Genomic DNA, 14,295 nt, shown 5'->3' with positions numbered 1-14,295 from the left:
TGAATTGCCCCAAGGAAAATTGGCCAAAGATATTTAAACATTGAATATCTTAGCGAAAAGATTGAATTTTATTTACTCCAAAACTCAATGCCAAAAAGCAAAATCATAAAAATTGAGAAATATTTTCTTTAAAATTGCTAAATATCATAAAATTATTAACAAAAAGCAAAAAATAATATAAAAAGATCATAAAGTGTTAAAATATATGAAAAAATTATAAAAGGCCGAGTTTTCCTATTATGGTTAACAACACAACACAAATTAAAACATAATAAAAACTTTATTTGATCCATTAAAGCATTTGTTTTGTTGATCCTTGGCTGTGCTTGTCCACTGTGAATATCCCCAAAACTTTCACTCCATTCACTAATGTTCTCCCTTCTACCCGTTAATCGTCGTAAATATCATTGATGATAGTGTTTTCATGAACAATGTCAATATTTTCAGTTCAATTATTATTATTATTATTTGTAATTTCTATTTATGTTTTGATTGATAATGATGATTATAATATATATAAATAAACTTTCTAAAAGAAGAACAATGAATAATGAAGAGAGAACGTTTTGAGATGCTAAATTAAATTAGTAAGGTGGGTTGAGAAGATGAGTGATAATTAATACAATATATAAAACAAAATATAGATTCTTGTAAGGACTAAAAGCTCACTTGAAGGGTGAAATTAATTAATTTTTCAGGAAAAATCCTAAAACTTTAGACTCTTTAAGCTAAAAAACCAGGATCCATATATAGTTTTAAAATTTAACCCATAATATTTTTTATAAATTTTGATGTACTAGTAACTTATAATTTTACCTATGTAATAATCGCAGTTCATATTTATATAAATATTGATACAGAACTTTGGTGGTAGTAATTAATTTGTTTTTCTTTCCTCAAATTTAACCAAAAAAGGTCATCTTACCTGGGCCAAAGAAGAGGACTGCAGTACTTGATGGTTGGCCTTGCCATTGTAGCTGCTATCACATTTTGATATAGATACAAAGTATATGAAGAAAACGTACCAAGCCAAGACTAGTCTGAATTGGAATCCCATGTAGCATAGGTAAGCACAATACTATGTATGAAGCTTAAAATAGAAATGGCAAATATATGTATCCTCCAAGATTTATTAAATATGTGGTGGCCGAATAACATGGCAAGATAAATATAGCTTCAAACAGGATGTCTACGACGCATCAAATCTATAATGAGCTTCAGATGGTAGGAACTTCGAACTGGGAGTAAGGAAGAAAAGAAGTAACATGACACATATTCAAACATAAATATACGTATCTAGCAAGGTTCAAGATTAGATGACATGACACACATATTCAAGTTGTCTCCAGGGAGTATGTCAATAAATAAAACCAAAATGGAATTCAAAACACAAGCACCTTTGCAGTTTTTGTGTACAGATGCTGATAAAAGATGTCTACAGATTCTTGAAACGATAATGTTTTAAGCCTCCAGATCGTGTAACTAGGAGGACGCTGATGACTCTGCGATAAAGATTAAATGGATCAACTCAGCTGATAAGAAAATAAATACCTCTCGAATTACCAGCAAATCCATATAACAGTCCAAAGCATGAATTTTATACCCATAGAAATATTAGAGGGAGAAATTACCTTTATAAAACAAGTCTAGATTTCATTGCGAGGCCTCTACCTCCTCAGGTGCACCGTCTGCAGGCCCATAAGTCGATGCATTCTCGGAAGTATCTATGCAAGGGCTGTTCTTAAATTGCTCCACTGGTTGGGAATCCATCAATGGGGAAGGAACTTTTGATGCCTGGTGTGAAAGGTTTTGTTTAACTTGTGAATTGTCTGATACGCAACCCATCGGCAAACTCATTAAACCAGCAGATTTGTGTTCAAATGGGAATTTTACAGAAGCAGGCGATTCAGGTGTCCCAGTATGCTTTCCAGACAACTCCAGAGGCCGATGGAAGAGTAAATGAGCAACAGCACGGTCAATTGGATTGGTCTCAGTTTCAGCCTCTGACATCCTGTTCCATTATACATTCAAGGAAAACAAAATGAGACTTCGGCTTCCAATTCAATGAAACAAGCATAAGATGCTGCATTAAGAGTTTAAAATGGGCCTTTTAAGTCAGAGAAGGCTGTTGGTCCAGGGAAAGAACCTGGAAAGTTCAGAAGAATGTCTTTAAAACGATAGAATACCAAATAATTGACACCAAATGAAACCATATTAACACTTTTACGTTTTGAGTTTATTTGAGGTGACCGGATCATGGAAACTTATGAAGTTTAAGAAGAGAAGCAGATAATCCATAAACACAATGGAGCAATCATGTACATCTTTAACTTACACGAAGAATATCACCCTGGCTGAAGATAACATGAAGTCATTTCCTATGTTGCTCCTACTATTCATTTCCCTTGAAATGAATCGTGTCTGACGCATATTGGGACATGGAAATGAGGATATGATCCTCCAAGGACCCTCCAAATACATGGAAATCTTTAAAAAGTTTAAACATATCCATGCTCGACACTTGCACCCAAATCCAACTACATACATCTTAGCAGACACTAACTAGTAACAGGGGAAAAAGGTAATTGAATGTGGACAATAGTTCCCTCCCAAGATACTGTAATGAAATGGGACAGTGTAGATTGATCCTGCTAGACAGAGTTCCATTATTGTGTTCATTAGGACCTAGAATTCTAATTGTCAAACACTCTAATAGCATATTCTTTGTTAAGTGTCTGATACTGACATAAATATTGCGGATTTCAGTTTCAACAGGAAATACACAAAGTTCTACTATGCATAGTTTCACTAATATCAATGGCCTTTTCTTAATCTATTTTTTCATCATAGGAAAGTGCAGACAGACATATTGCTATGCCAGGCACCCATCTCCATGTCAAAGCATGACACCTTAAGTTATATGCTTCGAGCACAGGCCAAATTCAAAAGTTAACCAAAATTTGAGTTTCTTCCACAAAATAATGTAGCATAGAACATTCAGTATCCCCTGCAAATTCTTCTCATTTGCAAATGAATTTCCTATATTTATGGTCATAATTGAGTATTCTTTGACATTTTCATATAGGTGTATTAAATCTTATTGGTTGTCGATATGAGCTAGAATGGATCTATTGGACACTAAATTATATTGAATAGCATGAGAACACATAAGCAGAACTCTTTGATCAGGTTATCTCATAAGGTGTAAATTATCTCAAACCTAAGCTATTAATCATGGCTATGGTCTTGAAGCAAACCCTCAATAAGGAACTAATACAACTAAAGTCTGATTTAATCATAAGCTACTAACTATGGCTTGATCTTCAATCAAGTAAAAAGGGATAGAAAAGATAAAAAAAAAATTAAAATGCTCGACTAAAATTGCATGCATACAAAAGGAATCTACTGTTATCCTTCCATCGTTGAATCTCATTTAGTGGAAAAAGTGGAACTGGAGTAATAATTTAAGTGGCAAAATGGACATGAAAGAGGTGCTGAGCTCTTCAAAATTTTAGCTGTAAGAGAGATGTCTGAATTATAGAAACTATGTTTATTTAAAATATATGAATCAGAAAATTATCATAAAGCAGGAGAAGAGCAAGATCCTCAATCCATCAACCTAGAGGAGAAAAAACAGGGGGCCTTTTTATTTATAATTTTCATCTTTGCAGAAAAATTACATCCATCAATGGTGGAAACCTTAGTTAATCAAGTGCTATTTAACTTTAGCAGAACCGGTGTAAATTTCAAGACATAGAATAACCTTTCCAAGAACAACAAAATATGTGAAAATGGAAAATGTAAAGACACTAAAGAAGTGTTTGGTTTCAAGAAATAGAGACCATTTTCGCTTTTGTTTTTTTGGAAAATGAAAAACACTAAATAAAATTTTTGATTGAAAATTTTAAAAATATTTTTAAAAATGAAAATATATGAAAATTAGAAAACAAATGAAAAGTTGTTTTCTTTGTTTTCACTAATAATCTTTATAGATCTGCAAAAGTTGAAAATAAGGGTCTTTTAACTTCAATTTTAATTAATGATTTGTCCCTGATTCAAACCCATATAAAGGCAAAATTTTTCATTTTCAATAATTTTAAAATATTAAAACTCTTACTCTAGTTTAAATCGATATAAATGTATAAAGTTTTTATTTTATTTCTCATGTTTCTTTTAGAACCAAGGTATCCTCCATGCTCATTTTACAGTCCAGATAGATTAATCATTTCAGATTTCATGACAGTCCCGCCCAACAATATCATCTCCAAAATTCGAACTTGAATTCTCTCCCTTTACAATGTGCCTCATCACTACACCCGACACTTCCTGAAAAATGGGTTCCAAACATGTTCTCATATTTTATTTTGTTGAAAACATTTTTTTTCTATTTGCTAAAAGTGTTTTTCAATTTTCAAAAAATACAAAATGAAAATTATTTTCTAAACCAAACAGAGCCTTAGTTTCACTTTTGAGTTAAATATAAATTCAATAGCAGAGAGTTTACTAACCTGTTATAATTCTTATTTTCTTCTTTCGCAGCTTTATTTTCATCCCTGCCACTTTTGTTATTACAGCTAGTGCCATTAGCATGATGTCTCTGCATTGCGTTTTGAGCCAACCGGTACAAGCTATCTCTTATGCAAAGTCTAATTCTCACATCCAACTGCAAAAGTTGATTTGCTGGTGTCAAATTCCCTATTAGTCAGCAAGGGGGAAAAAAACTTTACCAGTAACTTATGCATACCTTTGTGATTATATCTTGTAGCTGATAAAGTACTGTTTCCTCCACTGAACAGTCATCAATTACAACAGAGACTGTGTTAGAATCATCTTGCTCTCGAGGCGAGGCTGGGTCAAAAGAGGCAGGAACACTCTGATCTTCAATATCGGCTCCTCCAATGTGAGGAAATTGATTTTCTTGAGTAGATTTTTGAATGATAGAGTGATTGATACATGGAACTTGATTGGTAAACTGCTGCTGTTGTTCCTGAATGGCAAACAGTGCTTGCATTTGTTGACGCCGCCTCAGCTTTTCTATTTTTTCCTGAGGTGTCATGCTCAAGGGTGTAGCAGCAACCTTAACTGATCTTTTTACCTGATTCGCCTTACCAGGGGAAACATTATAACAAGAAAGTAAGGGTTGCTGATAAAATTCACCAGACTGGATGTTGGATAAAGCAGGTATTGCAGGACATTGGTTTAAAAGATTCCCATATGTAGAAGGGGCTACAAATGAATTGGAGATGTGTTGGTACTGCAGCGAGTCAGATTCTCGAAGCTGCTTCAGCTGATTTACAACTGAAGTTGGAGAAGATTTTACCATGGAGGTAGCCCACTTATTTTCATATTCAGCCAATGGGTTTCCAGACGGAGTCCAGGTATCGTATAAGTACTGTACCGGTTTTGTCTCACCTATTTCTTCAGCTCGTTTTTGAAATTTCAATAGCTTATTCAACTTGCCTGCCTGCACAGAGAAGTATTAATCTAAAAACAATACATTGGCATCTTGAAGACAACACCTAAATTTATGCTAGTAAATTAATGCAATAAGGTATTTCCTGTTCATAACATCCTCCCTAGGGGTGTGACCAAGCTGAGCCAAACTCAAGCAGTAAGAAATTTGAATTAAGTTATTCTAACCATCTATTAACTATTCTGAATTATATCGGCATCTACCAAAAGCTAGAATAAAAAACAAAAAACATTGCCACAGGGGCTTGAAAGATATTTTTGTTTACTGGAAGGAACATAATCACAGTTACAATGTCAAAAGTTAAATATAACATCATAAATATACAAGGAGAGGCACTTCCGGTTCAGATGGTTTTCATTAGATAAAACTGTTACAGATCTTCCATGGACAAAAAATACCAAGCAAGACGCACTAATTTTCAGGCACCTGATGAATAAATTCGATCCATCTATATTGTTTATAATTAACAAAACCATTTACTTAGTGTTCTGCACAGAAATATGCTAGGCCCTCTCTCCCCTCCCTATATATCGTACAAGAAAGGTTCAATAAGCTTACTCCTATAGTTCTGTAAATGCACAAGGAATGATACATCATAAAACTGGCAATTCCAAGGACCATGGAAAGCAGTATTTTATCATAAACCTTGAAGAGAAATACTACAAACCAAAGATAATTTGAATGATTAAGTATTAAGAGTATGATAGTAATACCCTTTTAGCCAATTCATCAAGGGTCACAACTTTTTCAGCATTGAGATGAGACTTTGATGCACTTCTTTTCCCTGCAGTTTCCACATTAATCTGTGAAAGTTGGAATGATAGATTATTACTTCGGTTTGACTGACAATGTTGAAAGCATAACAAAGAATTGATCATATGGCATGTTGATATTTCACACCTGACCCTCAATTACGGATTTTCTTTTATCTCCAGGAAATTCTTCATTGTGCAGACCATGAGATGTAGAACCACCTGGTTTCCCATAGCTAAGGGCAAATAACTGGTTATCTTGTTCCTCATACTCACTTTTGAGTTCCAAAGGCTCAGATGTGCTCTTTAATGCTCCAATCCCTACGCTAGGAGAGTCCAAGGTAGTAGGAAAGGATTTCCCTGGGCTGTCTGTTACCTCTTTAGATGAGGACCATAACTCATAAGCACTACCAAAACTTACATTGCCAAATATTGGGTCATCATTGCTGCAAAATCATCACTTGTCAGAATATTGAATCAGATGGATGTCATGATATATGACAAAAGGAGAAATAAGAAAAAGAACATTATGATTGGAGTTCTCTTTTTCTCTGTAGAACTCCTCCCAAGTTTTGTTATATCAGTTCAGAGAACTGTTAAAAAATCAAGGGGTACAGCTAAAAACAGTATACAAAATTGGACAACCTGAGTGATCAAACTAGTTCAGGAGTTTCAGGTTCTTTGGTCCCACATTTGAGGTATGAGGAATAACTATAACTTAGAGCAACTGAAAGTAGAAACTTTTTAAAGGGTTCCATGAAAATAGAAGGTCACTTATGTGAAGACATGAAGATTGTTAGTTCCACGCTGAGATATCAACTTGTGGTTACTTACTGAGTTCAAAAGGAAACATGAGAACCATACTACTTGCCTGACTGCAGAAATACCAATCTTCCCGACTAGATTGTCAAGACAATGCTTTCATAAGCTACAATTAAGGTATGAGTTGTATTTACCTAAAAATTCGATCAAGATCATCAAAACTTCCAATGTTAGCCCAGCTGTAGTCAACTAAATCACCTTGTTCTTTACCTTCACTGGGATTTTGAAAATTTTCAGGATCTTTACCAAGTTCAGGTGTCTCTGCTGTTAAGAAAGGTGGATAATTAGGGTTATAAAGCAATAACAAAGAAATAAATGCTATTGTCTTTAGTCTGAATAACACTAATATTCTTACCATTGTCTGAACTGCATTTAGTTACTTCAACCAAACTGTTAGAGACTTCGCTACCCATGGAATTCTGATCAGTTTTTGCTGCATTAGATAAAGATAACTCTGGCCACGAACCAATGCCAACTCCTGAGGTGTCAATCCCTCCCTTTGTATTGAAATTGGAACTCCCATCCAACTTTCTTTCACAAAGATCAACTTCATCTCCAGGTTTCTTTTGCTCATTAGGCTTTATGACTGCAGTTGCTTGACTCCATTCCTTCTTACTACAACAGTTTTCACTTCCCTCTTGGTAAGGTACTATAAGGCTGTCAGTCTCACCAGAATCATCCCATATTATATTCTTTAGCTGAAAATATATAACCACTCATATCACCATCAAGTAAGGTATTATTATATATTTAAGCAGTCAAAATATTTGTATTGAAGGAAAAAGAAACTGAAAAGCTAGCACAAAGCTGAAGCTCCATAGGATTGCCTGGTTAAATCAATGCCTTTTTCATGCTCTCTAACATCAATCAGAGACAACAACAATAAATTCCCACAGGAAAACACATGGAAATCATTGAGAACTCTTAAGATACCAGAAGGATACTTTACAAGTTCCTGGAACGAAAATTATGAACAATAATCTTCACAGTCTCTCTCACCAACCAAGATAGTTACCTTGTTAACTTTGCAAAGCCTCTTAACGCTCTCTCCCTTTTCTCAGATGTCTAGACTTCATTTAGAATCCACTAAGTCTTCCTTCAACATGATTTGGTTCCATTGGAATTTTATCCCTCTGGATTCACTCAAAATCCACTAATGCTTAAACATCTCTCTATTCTTGTTTGTAAGAGGGTAGGATGTATTAAATAGATCGCTCATTTTTCATTGGGATTTTATCCCTCTCGGTTTATTGTTCGGTGTTTGTATTCCTTTATGGTCTGTTGCTCAGGTGTCATATTCTTATTATCTAATAATAGTTGCCTTTCAAAAAACAAAGATTTGGCTCCAAAAATGACTTTGATCTCAAGAATTTTTGCTTTTCCTATGTTACCAAATAATATTTAATAATTACTTCAAATCAAATTTCAAAGCATCCTTCCCAAGAATTTAACCTTAGATAACACTAATTTCAAGAAGCATACAAAGTAAAAAGTTGCAAAAATAAAAATGAAGTACCCTACTTTTTGTCCCACTTGGATGTCAAGCTAATGCATTCAAATCATAAGTCAATTGCTTATTGATAGAGCAAACACAGGTCAGGTCATATGTTAACCAGCCATTGTTACCAAGCTTATAATGCTACTTCCCATGCACCTGCAGACAAGTTTTAGACAAGCCCCAGCTGCAAATGGTAAGGAAAGGAGTATATTCAAGGATTTTTCTTTGAAAGTGACAATAATTAGCTCACTTACGTACGTACAAAGTTGTGACTCTCCCAAATGTAAGGCAAAAGAGGAGAAAAAGAAAAAGCAAAGTCTACCTTAGGCTGCAAAAACTAACAACTAGCAAAGACAAGAAGCAGTCTTTTACAGAAGTCTTAACCATATGCTATAAAGAACCATGGATGTCTGCCAATCTAATATGTCAGTCCAATAAAAACCAAGGCAGTGTAATAGAAAGTTAATCTCCCCTGCAATTCATGATTAAGGTGAGATGAAATTTCAGTTAAGAATAAAAGGAATTCTCCATCATATACATACTATCACCCACTCATGATGTATGACAAGTTTCTCATCAAAACACTTGAGAATTAATATGTAATTTTTAATGAAATTTCTAAAAATCTCGATACTCAGTTCTCAGCATCAAAACTCTCCAAATCTATATACTCAATGCTAAACCCCTACGTTACTTGCAACTATAATAATATGGGGTACTATAAAATCATTTTTTTCAAATAAAACCATAATTCTTCGAGTTTGGAAAACAAGTAAAATACTATTATCATTAAAAAAAACTTCAAAAAACATAAAATTATGTAAAAGAACACAATTAACATTTATAATATAACATAATAGCAATATGAATATTAAAATAATCCCCCAAGTAGCTTCTACCCATCTTGGTTCGATAGGCCCAACCATAAACATGTGTCCAACCACCCTAGAGGGTTTCGGCAGGCTCCCTCAGTACTTGGGAGCTGAGAGCTCTACCTATTAAAGAAAACTTCTCCTATAAACCATTACGTGGTGTTATCCAACATCAGTTAAATATTGGGTTTTCCTATTGTTTATATTAAAGTTGAGCCCCTCTACCTATTACCAATTGGCTTTTAGGTTGGATGCTTTAACACAGTACTTGTTATGTTGTTGTACCTGCCTAACCCATCTGAGGTTCCAGATCAGATTGTCCACAAGACAAGTGTTAAGTGGTGCTATCCCACATCTGTTAAGTATATTATGTGTCCTGCGTGTCTTATATGAAAATTTAGGCCCTCTACTTATTGTCCTAGAACCAGTACTGATCAGAATGCATTTGATCACAGCATTCTTTTACTTCATCTAGATTGCAGCTTTTGAGATGCTACAGAAGCTAGAATAAACTCTCCATAAACATAAACTGTTTACGTAATAGCAAAATAGTTCATGTCCTATTGATCCGAACCCCAATAAACTCTTTATAATGAACTGATCTAACACATGATAAAGACCAAAGCTCCACGCTAAGTTAACCCCACAAAACATCCTTCAAAAGAATTTGAGACTAAAGTTATCCTTAGGGTTCTCCAACTCCAGTACATAATTAAATTTACCTTGCTGTCCACATCTCTAACATCAACCTCATTCCCATGTCAAACATAGAAAATTCTCTATACCTAAATGCTTTCAACTCAAGCAAGAAAAGAGACTGCCTTTTTAAGCAAAAATTTCTAAGATCCATAGTTTTTCATGACATTATTGCTAATATGAAAACAACAGGGTTTGAACCCTGATCTTTAGCCAACAAAGGCTTAACCGCTAGGCCAAGAAAGTTTATTTTGACTAAAATAAAAGAAAACTAGTTAAATGCATGAGTTGATTATAGTTACTATAATTGATAATTCTGACACAATCTTAATAGAAAACATTTCCTTAAATAGAAATTCCCGGGAAAACCTAAACACAATCATTCAGTTATTGTAGTAAAAGTCAACCGGCAAAGCACTGGTTTACTTGGTACCATCTTTGAACACCCCCGCCCCTCCCCTTATTAAAAAAAAATCCAGTTAAATTTATTTCCGAGTACAGCAAATTTAAAAGAAAACATCCATGGCAAAGTACGTACAGTAAATATAAACAAACATTTTTAATTAAATATATACCAAGTACAAAAAATATTATTAAAGAAGTGTAGTTTACTCTTAACAGAATTCCCAGAAATCTAAAGAAAAATACAGAGCAACGAGAAAGAAATTTTATTTTAAAAAGAAAAAATAAATAAAAGTTAGATCTAATTACCTCTTCGTCGTTCCAATCAAACATCTCCAAAGAAGCCGCAGCTAATCACGAATCCAGTTCCGAATCCCAATTCAAATGCACGTGATGAAATTGTTCCACACATAGCCAATTTCCACCAAAAATATATTTTTTAAATAGAAAACAAACTACAACGAGAATAAATAAAACATATCCAAATAAATAAAAACCGAATTTTTTTTTTAAACTTTCAACAAAGATTAACTTTTTTTTTATATTTTTCAAAAAAATATTTTTCCGAAAGGAGAGATAAAACAAATGGAAGAGTTTTAAGTATAAACATTAAAGAAACAGAGACAGAGAGAGAAACTGAAATTAGAAGGAAAAAAAAAAAAGAAAGAAGAATTTTGGGTGATGATGTGGGACCCAATTGACGTGACGTGGCATTATAGTGGCCGAGAAGACGAAACGTGTACAGTGGCGTATCTAAACTTGTGGTTAGGAAATAAGCCGATCTATTGCCAAGTCCTGATTGGGGCAGCCCTCTATTTTAGGGGTCAAATTGCATTTGCATCCTTTATACTCAACATCTTTGCATATACCACCCTATAATTTTCTTTAGTTTCTTAATCGTTTTTGGTTTTGGTTTCAACTTTCAACCTATTAACATCTATGCTATATTAAAATTCTTAAATAAGTTTATCTCACAAGTTAATTAAATATAAACACAGAAAATATAAAATAAGACAAATTATAAAACAAAAGTTATTAGTATAGTTATACAAATAATTTATTTTTTTAAAATAAAATAAAAATCAGTTTCTTACTTTTAATCAAAACTAGTGTGAGAGTTGAATTGGGATATTCAAGATTCTAAACTCTCACACAACCGTGGTTTCATTGGTAAAATTAGGAAAACTACATTCAATGTCATTAAACTATTAGTAAATTTACGTTTTGGTCATTTAACTTCAAAAAGTTATAAAATGGTCCTTGAACTATTTGAAAGTATTCATTTAAGTCATTGAACTATTTGAAAATTTTTATTTAAGTCACTAGGTTGTTAAGTTTATATATATATATATATATATATATATATATATATATATATATATAAAACAATCCAAATAATGAGCTCCAATTGATGATCGATATGGTGGATTAGTATCTATTGACAAGTAGAAGAAAATACCTTAGATCCAAGTCGATCTGATGGTCAGTGTCAAAGATCAGAGAGGAAAATTGCTTGAATTTTGATTCGCAAATTTAAAACATTCAATGTTGTTTCATGAAAAAAGTTGAACTGTTGAAATAAAAGGGAAGAAAAGCTTTCGATTGGTGCAAACGATGTGAACAAAGAAGACCGTAACAACTTAGTGACTTCAATGAAAATTTTTTAATATTTCAATAGCCATTTTATTATTTTTTAAATTAAATGATCAAAATATAAACTTATTAATAATTTAATGACCGTAAAAATAATTTACCAATAAAATTATTTACTTTTATATTATTCTCCATCTATTTCACCCACTTGGTGGGTGTACATTATAACCTTTCGTTGATTCATAAATATATCTCTTTTATTGAAATGATACTAATTTAATTAGAGAAAGTTTACAAATTTTTTAAAAATATAAACAATTAAAACATTTATGTCTTTCAATAATTATATATTTAAATTAAATATGTTAAACTACAGATTTAAGAAATCTATATTATTAAACTTAAAATCCTTTATTTGGTTGGTTTCACGAGTCAATTGGATACTAACTCAATTTAAAATGATTAAAAAGTTATTATTTTTACATAATAAATTATATAATTACGAATATATTTTTATGTAAAATCAATAAAAACAACAAATTGCAGGACTTAAACCTTAACTTTACTATTTCTAGTGGTTAAATTGAAAGATTTTGTATCCTTTTAAGTCTAAATTCAAACCTTAGTGTTAATTATATATGTTATATAATTTTTCCATTCACCTACCGTATAGTCTAATAACTTCTTAAAGCTTTGTATTTGATACATTGTACAAATTTATACATGAATAATAAATCACCACAAAGACACATGTTAAAAATTCTTAAAAACAAATATAGATAATTATAAAATCTTCAGTACTTAATTAAACTTTTTTTGGTACAATAATGGAGGGAAACATCTTAAACAATTACTCAAGAATCATATGGGTGTAGACGACACCTACAACATTAGCTAACATCGAGGACATCTCATGGCGGTCGATCAAATACGCACAACTTTTCAGTTCCAAGTAGCCTATTCTTTGCTAACCAATCAGCCACAAAATTTCGTTCTCAAGGGGCATACTCCAACTCTTATAGCCATTCATTTCTTAACAATGCCTGAATGGATTCAACAAGCCCAAAATAAGGGTGAAAATGGCTCACCCCGTTACAGATCATATCCACTAACATAGTTGAATTCGACTAAAAAATGATTCTCCTAATACCTACTGTTCAAGCAACCCGAATACCATGGTAAATCCCCCATAACCCAACAAGACTAATGCCACAATTCCCATATAAGGCTGAGAAACCTACCAACTAAATGTCAGTAATGTCCCGAATCACACCTCTTGCCCTATTCTCTCATTCCCATAATCCCAACCGCTGTCAACATTAAGTTTGTACTAGCCAGTCGATGGCTTAATCCAACTTAAAAGAACAACATGCCTAGTCTGCAATGACTGTCGACCCAAATTAGATTTGGCATGTATCTCTATCAACAATCTGGTCACAGCCTAAGTTTTAAATGCAAAGTCAGAGACGAACCCACAAGCATCTCTTCATTTCTCCACTTTCAAGCATACCAATACATTGTTGAAAACACTAATAGCCAATACCAATCCCCAAGTTGTAAAGAACGACACTGATGCGAGTCTCAGGGCCCAATCTTAGGCCAGTTGGTGTGATGAGCTTTCTTTAATGTAAGGTCCAATAACAAGGTTAAAAGCAAAGCAGACCAAGGAAAGATTGAATGAGACTGTCTAAAACCTTGTTACAAAGGCCATAGAAGCACAAACGAGGAGAAACAAAAAACAAAATTCATTTTTTTCTTCAAGAAAGTCAAGAAACCGAATCTTGGTCCAATTTTTCTATTTTAGGTGATTTCAAGAATCAAGAAAATTAAGATTTCAAATATTGGAATTATTGGTCCAAGAAACCAAATCTTGAAGCTAGTGTGTGATGGGTTACATGTACGAGCTTAAATGAGCCAATTTTTAGAGAAAACGAATCACAAGTCCAAGTTCTTGAAAATCGGTCCATTGGGATGTCCACAAGCCTATCATGAAGTTTGAAGGACTTAATTAAAAATTAGGCCAAATTGCCTAAGTGGCCTAATTTATAAACCTTTTAATTTGTCTGTCTAAGGAGCCCAATTAACCTATTGGTCGAATTTCCTTTCATATTTCCACACTTAGACATTTTTTTCATGTTAATTAGTTAGTTAGTTGATGAGTTGCCATGCTTAGTTGGAATACTTATC

The 14,295-nt window shown here is 33.2% G+C and overlaps 1 protein-coding gene across 2 annotated transcripts; it reads right to left on the bottom strand.

Annotated features, from left to right (window-relative positions):
- Positions 1–1,245: 1,245 nt before the first annotated feature.
- LOC105770493 (protein LNK2) lies at positions 1,246–11,134 on the bottom strand. Of its 2 annotated transcripts, none has more exons than XM_012591713.2 (9): positions 10,825–11,134; positions 7,403–7,745; positions 7,182–7,308; positions 6,374–6,671; positions 6,187–6,276; positions 4,745–5,464; positions 4,509–4,663; positions 1,632–2,011; positions 1,246–1,502 (listed from the first exon to the last, which is right to left on the bottom strand). In XM_012591713.2, exons 1-8 carry the CDS (start codon positions 10,846–10,848, stop codon positions 1,654–1,656), a joined length of 2,115 nt encoding a protein of 704 aa, XP_012447167.1. In that variant the 5' UTR covers positions 10,849–11,134; the 3' UTR covers positions 1,246–1,502; positions 1,632–1,653. The 2 variants fall into 2 exon arrangements, with proteins under 2 accessions (XP_012447167.1, XP_012447166.1); XM_012591712.2 differs by having other exon boundaries at positions 7,182–7,311; positions 10,825–11,133.
- Positions 11,135–14,295: the final 3,161 nt, after the last annotated feature.

The sequence above is a fragment of the Gossypium raimondii genome, chromosome 5, assembly GCF_025698545.1.
Source record: "Gossypium raimondii isolate GPD5lz chromosome 5, ASM2569854v1, whole genome shotgun sequence".
Lineage (NCBI taxonomy): Eukaryota > Viridiplantae > Streptophyta > Magnoliopsida > Malvales > Malvaceae > Gossypium > Gossypium raimondii.
This window is presented reverse-complemented; position numbering and strand designations above follow the sequence as displayed.

What these genes read in the sequence shown, in the direction of transcription:
- LOC105770493 (XM_012591712.2), bottom strand. Translation starts at nt 10,848, where the DNA reads ATGTTTGATTGGAACGACGAAGAG. An exon ending in TAAATGCAGTTCAGACAATG is followed by an intron (nt 7,312 to 7,402) that starts GTAAGAATATTA and finishes CTTTCTTAACAG; the next exon opens with CAGAGACACCTGAACTTGGT. An exon ending in TTGATGAATTGGCTAAAAGG is followed by an intron (nt 5,465 to 6,186) that starts GTATTACTATCA and finishes TTCTCTGTGCAG; the next exon opens with GCAGGCAAGTTGAATAAGCT.